Raw genomic sequence first — 14341 nt, forward strand, 5'->3', positions numbered from 1 at the left:
CCGTGAAATTTGGACTCTAAAGCACACGGAATTTTTTTCAAATGAAAAAACATTTTGTACATACATAAGCCGCACCTGATTATAAGCCGCACGTGTCTACAATGTAACATGAGATATTTACAAAGAAAGATGGTACACAGAAAGAGTTTTAATAATATAGGGATGTGACCAAGGTAGATAGATAGATAGATAGATAGATAGATAGATAGATAGATAGATAGATAGATAGATAGATAGATAGATAGATAGATAGATAGATAGATAGATAGATAGATAGATAGATAGATAGATAGATAGATAGATAGATGTCTAGATAGATAGATGTCTAGATAGATAGATAGAAAGATAGATGTCCAGATGTCTAGATAGATAGATGTCTAGATAGATGTCTAGATAGATAGATGGATGTCTAGATAGATGTCTAGATGTCTAGATAGATAGATGGATGTCTAGATAGATGTCTAGATGTCTAGATGTCTAGATAGATAGATAGATAGAGAGATAGATGTCTAGATAGATAGATGGATAGATTTCTAGATAAATGCCTAGATAGATAGGTAGATAGATGTCTAGATAGATAGATAGATGTCCAGATGTCTAGATAGTAAGATGTCTAGATAGATAGATAGATGTCTAGATAGATTTCTAGATAGATAGATGTCTAGATAGATAGATTTCTAGATATATACATGTCTAGATATATACATGTCTAGATAGATAGATAGAAAGATAGATGTCCAGATGTCTAGATAGATAGATGTCTAGATAGATGTCTAGATAGATAGATAGATGGATGTCTAGATGTCTAGATGTCTAGATGTCTAGATAGATAGATAGATAGATAGATAGATAGATAGATAGATAGATGGATAGATAGATAGATAGAGAATGACGTGTGGTAACGTTAGCCCAGAAGAAAAGGCCTTGCTGGTACTCTCGGTCCACCACTGCAAACACATGACTAAAAGCTCGGCTTACACAAGTCGGTCCTCATTGACACAATTCATTAAAAAAATGAAGAACAAAAAGGGAGGTGGATCAAAACCAAGACATGTTGAACTATTCAAATAGTTTGGATGGCGTTCAAATCCCTGAACAATTTGAAAAGCCTTCCTAAAATAGGCCGGCTATTAAGAAGAAAGCTCAAACGATACGGATTGATTAATAAAATACCGTGATGGTTTTATGTCAACAGTTTCAGGCGGGGGATCGCAAAGAATAATATGTCTCGGGTTTAGTCGTGTTGACCCGCTCATCTGGAGAGCGGTACATCAGCGGAGAATCATAAATCCCTGTTTGGAAATCCGCTGGGATGTTTATGCGAGCGACTGAGAGGGAGCAACATTTCCAACACTTCTACGAGTCTTCCTCAAGGGGGGAGAAAAACACGCTCCGTTATTTAATGTTCCCGAGTCTTAATCAAGAGCGCCCGAAATCCCACAGGCGGCCTATTGGCGGGGTGCAATCTCAGTATTTTCATTTGGGTTGGCCATGGTGCAATAGATTTTGGGGGTGTGTTTTTTGCTATTTTTGACCTGTTTTTATTTTATTTGTTATTGTATGGGTTTGTTTTGCTGTCGATCACCCCTCTTGAGGGATATGATCAAGGTAGATAGATAGATAGATAGATAGATGTCTAGATAGATAGATGTCTAGAGATAGATAGATAGATAGATAGATAGATAGATAGATAGATAGATAGATAGATAGATAGATAGATAGATAGATAGATAGAGAGATGTCTAGATAGATGTCTAGATAGATAGATGGACAGATTTCTAGATAGGTAGATTTCTAGATAGATAGATGTCTAGATAGATTCCTAGATAGATAGATGTCTAGATAGATGCCTAGATAGATAGATGTCTAGAGATAGATAGATAGATGTCTAGAGATAGATAGATAGATAGATAGATAGATAGATAGATAGATAGATAGATAGATAGATAGATAGATAGATAGATAGATAGATAGATAGATAGATAGATAGATAGATAGATGTCCAGATGTCTAAATAGATAGATGTCTAGATAGATTTCTAGATGTCTAGATAGATTTCTAGATGTCTAGATAGATGTCTAGATGGATAGATGGACAGATTTCTAGATAGATAGATGTCTAGATAGATGCCTAGATAGATAGATAGATAGATGTCTAGATAGATAGATAGATAGATGTCTAGATAGATAGATGTCTAGATGTCTAGATGTCTAGATAGATAGATAGATAGATAGATGTCCAGATGTCTAAATAGATAGATGTCTAGATAGATTTCTAGATGTCTAGATAGATGGATAGATAGATGTCTAGATAGATAGATGGACAGATTTCTAGATAGTTGGTGTCTAGATAGATGCCTAGATAGATGCCTAGATAGATAGATAGATAGATAGATAGATAGATAGATAGATAGATAGATAGATAGATAGATAGATAGATAGATAGATAGATAGATAGATAGATAGATAGATAGATAGATAGATAGATATCCAGATGTCTAAATAGATAGATGTCTGGATAGATTTCTAGATGTCTAGATAGATAGATAGATGTCTAGATAGATAGATGGATATATTTCTAGATAGATAGATGTCTAGATAGATAGATGTCTAGATAGATGTCTAGATAGATGCCTAGATAGATAGCTAGATGTCTATAGATAGATAGATGTTTAGATAGATGTCTATAGATAGATAGATAGATAGATAGATAGATAGATAGATAGATAGATAGATAGATAGATAGATAGATAGATATCCAGATGTCTAAATAGATAGATGTCTGGATAGATTTCTAGATGTCTAGATAGATAGATAGATGTCTAGATAAATAGATGGATATATTTCTAGATAGATAGATGTCTAGATAGATAGATGTCTAGATAGATGTCTAGATAGATGTCTATAGATAGATAGATGTTTAGATAGATGTCTATAGATAGATAGATAGATAGATAGATAGATAGATAGATAGATAGATAGATAGATAGATAGATAGATAGATAGATAGATAGTTTTTGCGAGCGACTGAGAGGGAGCAACATTTCCAACACTTCTACGAGTCTTCCTCAAGGGGGGAGACAAACACGCTCCGTTATTTACTGTTCCCGAGTCGTAATCAAGAGCGCCCGAAATCCCACAGGCGGCCTATTGGCGGGGTGCAATCTCCCTATAAGCGTAAACGCGCCCGTAAATTCAAACGCGCCGCCGCGGGCGCCCCGCACTCGAATACACGACGATAAAGAAACGGATGTGTGCTTTTATCGCTGTGTGTGTAAAGTTAAAATGAGGTGTAATGTTAAAAATATACCCGGGTGTGTTAAAAATCTCGCTTCTGCTGCTGTGTACGATCTTCTTTTCTGTTATTGTTAAAAAACACAGATTGGACCTGCCAGAAATGTACGATAAGAATGAAGAATCGTCTATTGGAAACGCAGGGACATTTACAAAAATATACACAACCACTTCTGACTGAGCACTCCATAATATTCCTGGCAAAACGTCTCCGCCTGAGTGGCCGACAAATTTTTCAAGAAAATTAAAAAAAATAGATTTCGTTTTTATTTTTGTCGAATCAAACATTTGATTTATTCCGATTTCAAAATCTTTGTTCGGTTTGGAAATTCCGAAATTTCGGTTCGTTTGGCAATTTGCATACTCGACAGCCAATCAGAAGCCTGCATCGAATAACTTCCTGCTTCCGGACTTTCCCGAGCGTTATAAGGTCGTGAATTTGCATATCATTTTCCAAAGTAGACGCACAGAGAACACAAGAAAAATGGAGAAGTGGTTAGGAATCAAGCCAAAACCTTTGCCCCCCCAAGATTCAAAAGAAGCTAACAAAATTGATGACGCTTCAGAACGCAAACGTACATTAAAAGCATCGTGGAAAGAGGAGTTCACGCGGCTTGTAGCAGATGACGCAACGCAAACATTGCATGAATGAAGATGAATGAATGAAAACTTTTTATTTCGAACATAAAAATAAAAACAGGACAAAAACAATGAGTCAACAACAAAATAATGTCACATAACATGTTCGAAATAGTCACATATTTTATACACTAATCACCGTAGTACCCATCTATTAACGTTATAATGCTACTAGTCACTAAATATCATTGTGATAATGATAATAACAGCTATAGCAATAAAAACACTTATGATATCGTAAAAGTAACAATAACAACAAAGTTAACTATAGTTGTAAACGCAGTATTTCCAATCTTTATCACTCATACGCCATTTTCTTCATCCCTGTATTTTGCCAGTAATGCTTTTTTGTATTTAAATTTGAACACATGGATAGTTGGACATTGTTTGATCTCATTTTGCAAATTATTCCAAAGTCTGACTCCACACACAGACACACACATACTTTTCCTGGTGGTTCTCACCTTTGGGATTTTGAATTCACCACAGCCCCTCAAGTTATAATTTCCGAGTGAATAAGATGAGTCAATACAGGTACATACTGATGGCAGATGGAAAACAGCCATGTCATATACATGCAATGCATGTTATAAGTAGATTTATAATAAACTTAAATTTAAAGTGTTGTTTTGTTATATATTCTGATTATCAATATCAATCCTTAATACTTTGCAACAATGGGTTTTTTTGCGATGAGTCGTCTTATTGTGGATCAAGTTGGGAAAAATTGGGCAGGCAACTTTATAGCTGGGCAGGCAATTTTTCAGAGTTGTCTGCCCTGGTGTCCGCTAACTTTTTCGCACGAGTTTCAGACACTGCCTTTAACATACCGTAGTCATTTGAGCTGAGTGCATCTTATGCACCGAAGGCTAACTCGCTAAAGCTATACCCAAAGTGATTAATACGTTTAATGCATGTAACCCTTCTGTTGAATTATTCACAGCCCCATTTATGGAGCACTGCATTATTGGAAATCTACATTACCATCCAGCTCTGCTTTCCTCATCTCACCTTAGATGACCAACTATCTCCTCATTGGATATTTATTTGGAATTGTAAACATTTTTCTTGAGTGGTTTTGGTTAGAGTCATACATAAATCTCAGGTCAAAGTCAACATCATTAACCTGAACATCATTAACATCATAGGCGCCGCCGCAAGCGGCAGCCTTTCTAGTAGCTCCGTGTTATTTAGCTCTTTTTGTGATTTATTGTCTTTATTGTCTGCTTCTATCTTCGGTGTTTTTCGTCCCGTTTGACAACTGCACTTTGGATTACTTTCTATCCTATCGTTGTGGGTTTTAACACACAAAAATGCGTTTATTCAAGGAATCAACTCCTTGCCCTGAAGAATTCTCATGCCGGCGTGATGAAGGGGCCCTATTGTTGATGCAGAGCCGGAGCTAGCTAAGCAGCTAGCGGCGTTATAAGCCTTCGGTACCGTCTGTAATCATGATGAATATGAACTCTACCAAATAAGACCGACAAACAGGCTGCGCTGGTGGAAAACATCAAAGCGTACAGGGAGTGCAGTTTGCTGTGTTTTACCAAAACGTGGCTCACGTGTAGCATCCCGGACGCTAAGGTGGAGCTGCCCCGGCTTCAGCGCTGTTGGGGCAGACAGAGACACAAAAGCCTGGGGGAAGCGGAGAGGAAGCGGACTCGCTATCTACGTGAACCCGAGGTGGTGTAACCCTGGGCACAAAAATTTCCATCTGCTGCAGGGACGTCGGACTTTTGGCCTAGCGTGTGACGTCATCCACTCCGCTGTTGCTAAACTACAAACACAGCACCCCGAGGCCATGCTGTTAATCTGTTAATAATCAACACAAGGATACTGCTTGAAGTATGAATTTCCCTACGGGGATGAATAAAGTATCTATCTAACATATTTAATGTTTCTTTCTGGGGTTTAAAAATGGATCGGTCAACAATGCTTTGAGATGAGATGATAATAATAACTAAAATATTTGCACGATGAGCCATATTCAGGGTCATTTGTGCCGTGTAATAGGTGTGTGTGGATGTGTGCATGCTTTAGTATGCAGAAGTGCCAGGGCGTGCTACATCCGCAGAGAACAGGACCCTCGCTGACCCCCCTCTATAATTCATCCTGCGGAATAAGGGGCCGAAAGGAAAGTCTTGGTTCTTTTCCGCCCAAAAAGGTGAGCAAAAACCTTCTCATTTTGTTCCGTGGCACCGTGACCTCGGATTAAAGCGAGAAGGAGGACTAGACATTAAATTTTCAGGTTTTGTCTCTTGAGAATGGATCGTGAAGGTTCTTAAGCTCTTGGATACAGAACTCCCCCGGTTTTCACGGTTATGAGAGACCAGAACCGCCTGGGAAAAGGGAAAATCCGCTAAGTAGCGTCGCACCTTCATGAAATCCCCCAAAAGTTAAACTTACAGTTCCTTGAGATGCTGTCCATCCCGACTGTAACAAAATAACAATGAAAAGTTGCCTGCCCCATTTTTCACAACTTGAAACACAATAAGGCGACTTCTTGCAAAAAACCCATTGTTGCAAAGTATTAAGGAATGAAAATCAGTATATATAACAGAACAACACTATAAAGTTAAGTTTATTATAAATCTACTTCTAACATTCATTGCGTGTATATGACATCGCTGTTTTCCATCTGTCATCAGTATGTACCTGTATTGACTTCATTCATTCGTCTGCTACAAGCCACGACGCTTTTAATGTATGTTTACGTTTCGTAGCGTCATCAATTTTGTTAGCTCCTTTTGAATCTTTCTTTTAGGGCTAAGGTTTTAGCTTGATTTCTAACCACTTATCCTTTTTTCTTGTGTTCTCTGTGCGTCTATATGCAAATGCACAACCTTATAACGCTCGGGAGAGTCCGGAAGCACGACGTTATTCAATACAGGCTTGTCATTGGCTGCCGAGTATGCAAATTGACAAACGAACCGAAATTCCGAAATTTCCAAACCGAGTGAAACAGTTGAAAACGTTGTCAGCCACCCGGGGAGAGACGTTGCGTAAGTTGTAGGCCCGACGTAAAAGATGCATGCCCCGGGCGTCCAGGCAGACGTTATTTCAGACACTGCAGATACCTGCGATGATTAAAATAAAACCATCCCGAATAGATAGGTTTCCCACGAGTTGTAGTTCCAGGTCATCAGTTTCATGGCTAATGGACCTAGTGTTTACAAAATACAGGGTCCGTAGCCGTGACTAGGCTGTAGGCAGTAGGTTGGGCAGGCAGCACCACTATTGCCTTCTTTTAGACGCCGCCAGAGTCGCCTCTGTAGTCTCCCGCTGTTTTGTTGCGCGCTTTCTGATTTTCCCAGTAACCTGAGTACTTTTTAATGTAACGCTTGTTTTGGTTTGGAAACATTGACTTGATCCCCACCCCTGACTGCATACAATACCCTATGTCAATCGCGCACGCAGACGGTCAAGCCCACGGCAATACACACTCAAACAATAGGCCCAGTGCAGCACTTTTTGTGTGCTCTCGCTGACCACAATGAACGGTACAATTAATAAAGCCAAATTCCTTTTGAACTATAATGCATTGTATTTATTATATTGTTCTCTAGTTCTGCCATACTTAAAATATTGTGCAGAAGTCTGGGGCAATAATTACATAAGTTCATTACAGCCCCTTTTTATCCTTCAAAAACGTGCAATTAGAACCATACACAGGGTAGGATATCGGGATCATACTCATATTTTATTCCTGCAGTCCAAATTATTAAAATTGGATGATTTAGTCAACTTATTCACTTCACAACTGCTATTTAAGGTCAACAAAAACATGGAAATTATTCACTCGGAAAGATATAACTTAAGGGGCTGTAGTAAATTCAAAAATCCCAAAGGTGAGAACCACCAGGAAAATGATGTGTGTGTCTGTGTGCGGAGTCAAACTTTGGAACAATTTACAAGACGAGATCAAGCAATGTCCAACTATTCACGTGTTCAAATATAAATACAAAAAAACATTACTGGCAGAATACAGAGATGAAGAAAATGGGGTAGGAATGGCGCGGGAGATTGGGAATAGTGCGTCTAGAATTAGGGTTAACTTTGTTGTTATTGTTACTTTTATGATATCATAAGTGTTTTTATTGCTATTGCTGTTATTATCATTGGTGTCACAATGATATTCAGTGACTGGTAGCATTCGATCAAAGCGGCGCTGCCACGAGCGGCTGCCTTTTCCAGCAGCTGCCCTATTGTTTTATTGTCTGCTCCTATCTTCGGTGTTTTTTCTTCCCGTTTTGACAACTACACTCTGGATTACTTCTATCCTATGGGACATGGGTTTTAGCGCACAAAAATGCGTGTATTCAAGGAATTTCAACTCCTTGCCCTGAAAAATTCTCGTGCCGGCGTGATGAAGGGGCCTATCGTGGAAGAGGAGCCGGAGCTAGCGAAGCGGCTAGCGGCGTTATAAGTCTTCGGTACCATCCGTAATCATGGTAAATGCGAACTCACGACCAAATAAGATCATCGAGTGCTGGTGGAAAACTTCGAAGCGCACAGGGAGCGCAGTTGCTGTGTTTTGCGGAAACGTGGCTCACGTTTAGCATTCCGGACGCTAACGTGTAGCCACCCGGAGCTACCCGGAGCTATCCGGCTTCAACGCCGCTAAACAGAGACACGAAAGCCGAGGGGGAATCGGAGAGGAGGCGGACTTGCTAACACGAGGTGGTGTATCCCTGGATTTTCACAAAGAAAAGATTTCCATCTGCCGCAGGGATGTCGAACTTTTGGACTGGCGTGACGTCATCCACTCCGCTACAAGCACCCCTAGGGCATCATGTTCATCTGTTAATAAACAACGGGGTAGACTGCTGGAAGTGTGAATTTCCCTACGGGGATGAATAAAGTATCTATCTATCTATCTATCTATCTATCTATTATAACGTTAATAGATGGGTACTACGGTGATTAGTGTATAAAATTTGTGACTTGTTATTATTCTAATTATTGATATCCGACCTATGTAATATGTATATCCGTGAGATTTTGTTATATTTAGTCACAAAAGAGGAGCTATCTGTAAAATGTAATTATTAGGGAAGATGAAGGGGTAGGGAAAATAAGCGTCTGCTTCTTACTACCCCTTTTCGAACATTTTATGTCAATATTATTTTGTTGTTGAGTTATTTTTTTTGTCCTGTTTTTTTTTATTTTATGATGTTCGAAATTAAGTTTTCATTCATTCATTCATACATTGATATCAAAGTCAATAAAGACAATTGAAGTCAAAATATGCAAAAACCAAAGCACTAAGTAGCGAGGCGTCTCCGTATACCAAAGTGTGTGATTAAAGATCTTTTAAATGCTGTTATTATTATTATTATTATGTTCCTATTCACTCTATATACATCGGACTTTAAGTACAACTCTGAGTCCTGCCATGTGCAAAAGTTTGCCGACGACACTGCGATCGTGGGATGTATCAGAAACGGGCAGGGGGAGGAGTACAGGAAATTGATTCGGGACTTTGTCCGATGGAGCGACGCAAACCACCTCCACCTGAACACCACCAAGACCAGGGAGATGGTGGTGGACTTCAGGAGAACCAGAACTCACCCGGTTCCTGTAACCATCAAAGGAGAATGTGTAGAATTTGTCCAGACCTACAAATACCTGGGTGTGCAGCTGGACAACAAACTGGACTGGACTGCCAACACAGAAGCTCTATGTAGGAAAGGGCAAAGCCGACTTTACTTCCTCAGAAGGCTGGCCTCCTTCAACATCTGCAAAAAGCTCCTGAAAATATTCTATGAGACTGTAGTGGCGAGCGCCCTCTTCTATGCGGCAGCGTGTTGGGGAGGCAGCGTCAAGAAGAAAGATGCCTCTCGTCTCAATAAACTGGCTAGGAAAGCGAGCTCTGTTGTGGGCAAAGAGCTGGACAGCCTGACAACAGTAGCTGAGAGACGAGCACTGAAAAAGCTGAGGTCAATCATGGACAATCCATCGCATCCACTACACAGCATTATCTCCAGACAGAAGAGCAGCTTCAGCGACAGACTGCTGTCACTGTCTTGTACTACGGACAGACTGAAGAGATCTTTTCTTCCTCATGCCATGAGGCTCTTTAACTCTACCCGGCAGAGTAAAAGCCCACAGTAAACCACACCACCTACATTGCATATTACCGAATCTTATTGCAATATGTATTCTGTGTAGCACTATTTAGATATTCTATATAACACGCTACAGTGGGCATTTGCACGTCACACTGGGTATTTGTATATTGTATTCTTTTTGTTTTATTATTGTATTGTTCTCAGCGAAGGGATGCTGCTGGAAATGTGAATTTCCCTTCGGGGATGAATAAAGTATCTATCTATCTATCTATTATACTATTTGTCGCCATCCTAAAATGGTTGAAAATTTTACTGCCTGGTGCAGTACTGTTTTGTTTTAATCGAGTACATGTCAAAGCGTGCGTGTGTTTTCTGTGTTTGTTCAGAACTTACCAGATGTTCCAATTCAGCTTTCATGGCTGAAGATTCCCTGCAAAACAAAAGCACATTTTCAAACAATCAGGTAAGTTCACACTAAATCAGGGGTGTCAAACTCATTTTAACTCGGGGGCCACACGATAGAACAAACATTCTGTCGGGGGCCGGACTAGTAAATTAAAGAGAAAGTAAAAGAGCGATAAAGAAATAAGAGAAAGAGGGAGGGAAAAGGAGACAGGGCAGGACTAGGAAAGAAAAAGAGAGAGAGAGAGGGAGAGAGCGTGAGAAACAAAAGAGGTAAAAAGTCGTGAGATAGGGGAAAAAGAAAAGGAGAGGAAGAAAGAAATCCAAAAAGAAATAGAAAGACGGAAGGAGAGAAAAGAGAATAGAAAGCGCGAAAGGTAGGAAGAGAGAAAGAGAAAAGAGAGAAAATGAAAAAAGGAAGTTAGAGCAAAAGAAGTTAAAAAGACACAGAGAGGGAAAGAAACAAAGAGCAACAAAGAAAGAGAAAAAGAGAGACATAGAGAGTGAAAGAGACAGAGACAAGGGGTGGAAAAGAAAGAGAGAGAGAGAGAGAAATAGATACAAGTACAGTGTCTTTGTTCGAGGCACCTGGCTTTGGCAACATCAAGTTGACATATTTCAACCTGCAGCTTGTTTTTCTCTTGCGCTTCTCTGAGTGTTGTCTCGCGGGCCGGATTCAATCCCTTAGCGGGCCTGATCTAGCCCGCGGGCCGCCTGTTTGACACCTGTGCACTAAATGATCACCTTTGTCACGAATCATTCCAATGAGCTTAGTCAGCGTGTCGAGCGGGCAAATTCTGCTGTATGCTCTTCTTTGGAACACAAATCGGTTGAGATGGAATTCGTAGCGCCTCTGCTGGATGCAAGGATGTGGTGCAATTTATTTTTTAAACCTCGATTGTTAAAAGGCAATATTCTAATTGAATTACAGTTTCTATTTTCTCATTACCAATAAACCAATGCACGCTTATGAGTCTGAATATGGGATTCTGAATTCCATCCACCCAATTTCTGCACCGCTCATCCTCACTCAGGTCACGAGCACTATTCTCGATTACAATTGCAAATTTGTTGTTAAGCAGGGAAGTTTCTTGAGATGTATAGTTTTTGCTTTGAGAGGATAAAACGTAACTGCACATGAAGAAGAGCATTTTCAGCGACAGACTGTTGTCACAGTTTTGTTCTACGGACAGACTGAGGAGATCATTTCTTCCTCATGTCATGAGGCTCTTTAACTCCACCCGGGGGAGTAAAAGCCCACATTAAACCCCACCCCCACATTTGCATATTGCCCTATTTCTATTATAGTGTGTATTTTCATAGCACTATTTAAATACTCTAGAGCAAAACATTATATTGGGTATTTTTGTATTCTATATCTTCAGAATATTTAAAAAAAAGTAATATTTGTTGTAAGCTGTTCTATAATCATTCATTTTTTTCCAACATTCATAAGTTTACAATTTTATGCAGAGGTGAGTTTCTGACCGTGTCTTTAAATCAGTGATAGACAACCCTTTTTAACCTGAAAGCTTTTTTTTGGGACTGATTAGCTTATAGAGCTACAAGCTTGAAATGCATTTCTAAAATAGAAACTTGTGTTATTACTATGTCGTTACAATGTTATTATTGTGTTATTACCCGGTTTTAAGTATTAGAAGTAGGGTTAAAAGAGGCGCAGTCAACCACTGAGTTTACGCATGTTTATTTTTGGCTGTACTATCAATACACATTGAAAATTTGCATAAATGTATGTTGAGAATTTCATTGGCTAACCAATGTGTCAATCATCATTTGAATCGGTCACTACTGGCTAAAGATTTTGAAGCCAAATTATGTCATGTCAGTTTTTTTTTAATACAGGCTTTCAGAGAAAAAAAGGAAACCTAAGGACTGTGAAAAAAAGCTTGTAATTGGTCAAGAGTGACGTCAATCAAAAGGTCAGAGGCTAACGGCAATATTAAAATATGTGTAATGAGTCATTTTATTTTTAAAAGAGAATTATGGGGCGAAATAAAATGGTTACAATAAGGATTGTCACACGATACAGGAATGCTTTTAGGCGGATTTTTTTTTTTATCTGTCGGCATCATCGTGTATTTTAGGAGTAAATATTTTACATGGTTTGATTCGCTGGAATATCGTGAATGTACCAGACCATGTTTCCGGAAAATCATTTTATGAATTGAATACTAAGTCAGTGTTTGGTGAGTTACAGTATACAGGCTTTATTGTTTTTGGGTATCTTGTTTCCAGAGGTGGGTAGTAATGGAGTACATTTACTTGAGTAAGTTTTAGGAAATTTTGTACTTCAAGTAGTAATTTGAAATCCCTATACTTTTACCTTTACTTGAGTAAATTTGTGGAGAAAAAAAATGTACTTTTACCCTGCTACATTAGGCAACATTGAGTCCGTTACTTCGTTACTTAACAAATCCCCTCCACGTAAGTACGCGTCTGTCTGTCTCCGCTAAGGCTCCACCATGTTTAACTGATCAAACAGCAGCCTCGTCACGTGACCATATTCAACTTTAATGCTGGAATTTTTGTTTACAGATAAAACCGATGGAAAACGTTGCTCAGCAATACCGACTTTGAAAACACATAAGAGCTTGTTGGCTTGTCTACCCACCTCTGCTTGTTTCAGACTGATAGTGATGTTTTTTTAATGAGTACAAAAAAAATGGTTAAATTGGTCGTCATATCTTGAATCCCATTATATGATATGTGGAAAGACATATTTCAGTAACTGATGACATTGTGAAGATATGTCTTCGCTTTTCGACATTCGACGGCCTGCTGGTGTTAAGGGGTTAAGTATTATTTTTCTTATTTTACCTAAAATAGGTTGAAAACATAGTAAATTAAAAAAATAAAAACCAAAAAGGACAAGAGAGGCGCAGGGTTGGGTAGGGTTACTTTAACTGGATTACCGTATTTTCCGCACTATAGGGCGCACCGGGTTATAGGGCGCACCCCCAAAAAATAGTTTTTGGTCCTATATCTTCCATACATAAGGCGCACCGGATTATAAGGCGCTACAATGGGAACGTCGACAAAACAGTCAGATAGTTCAGTCCAACTTATTACCCCCTTAACATTCCCGAAGCTTGCAAAGAAGCAAATACGTGTCGTAGACACGTGCGGATGCGGTGTCCGTACGATGTCACTCAAATGCATCGTTCCAAATATCATTCGGGAGGTTAAAGTCTTGGGAATCAAGAAATGCCAACCATTCCTTAGTTTCTATTTTCTTTTTCGCTCGCAACTTTACTGTGCATGTGACAATCAACACTTGGAATTGAGTTGAATTTAAAAAAAGCAGAAACATCAAAATCGTTCTAAAACAAGACACCGGGAAAATATATAGCCGGAGTAGCTCACCGAAGTCGTTGCGTTCAATAATAATGTGCAACCATGGTCCTCTTATATCCATGAGTGTAGTAAATCCAGGAGAGTAAAATATTTAGAAATACAGAATGGTAAAACATGTTTCCTCTATGCCGTAGACAACCAAACTTGCTATTCACATTCATCTTTTTCGGCCAATTGCAGGCTTTGTTTTGCCCCTTTAGCCTATGCGAGCCTGTAAATGCTAAAAAGGATCCGCCCCCTTTACCTCTGAATAACTTTAGCCAATAGTGATCGATTCAAATAATGATTGACACATTGGCTGGGAAATGAAACGCCGGCATATGTATCCCAGCATACACCGCGGACCACATCGCCTACGAGGAAAAATCTAGTCGGCGGCTGCTTGCCTTTGTTGCGAGACCTTGCGACTTAATATTGATCCATATATAAGGAGCACTGTATTATAAGGCGCATGGTCAGTTTTTGAAAAAAATAAAGGCTTTTAGGTGCGCCTTATAGTGCGGAAAATACGGTACTTTCAATGACTTTTGGATTACTCCAATACCAAATAATAAAAGACAA

The 14341-nt window shown here is 39.2% G+C and overlaps 1 protein-coding gene across 1 annotated transcript in view; it reads right to left on the reverse strand.

The window, feature by feature from the left end:
- The window catches only part of rsrc1 (arginine/serine-rich coiled-coil 1), a 284392-nt gene that overhangs the window by 174335 nt on the left and 95716 nt on the right, over positions 1 to 14341 (reverse strand). The window contains exon 5 of the mRNA XM_088346059.1: positions 10397 to 10433. Within this exon, the coding sequence (XP_088202185.1) occupies positions 10397 to 10433 (37 nt within the window). The remainder of the gene's footprint in view (positions 1 to 10396; positions 10434 to 14341) is intronic.

Source organism: Urocampus carinirostris, chromosome 10 (assembly GCF_059441175.1).
Source record: "Urocampus carinirostris isolate Australia breed hairy pipefish chromosome 10, RoL_Ucar_1.0, whole genome shotgun sequence".
Taxonomy (NCBI): domain Eukaryota; kingdom Metazoa; phylum Chordata; class Actinopteri; order Syngnathiformes; family Syngnathidae; genus Urocampus; species Urocampus carinirostris.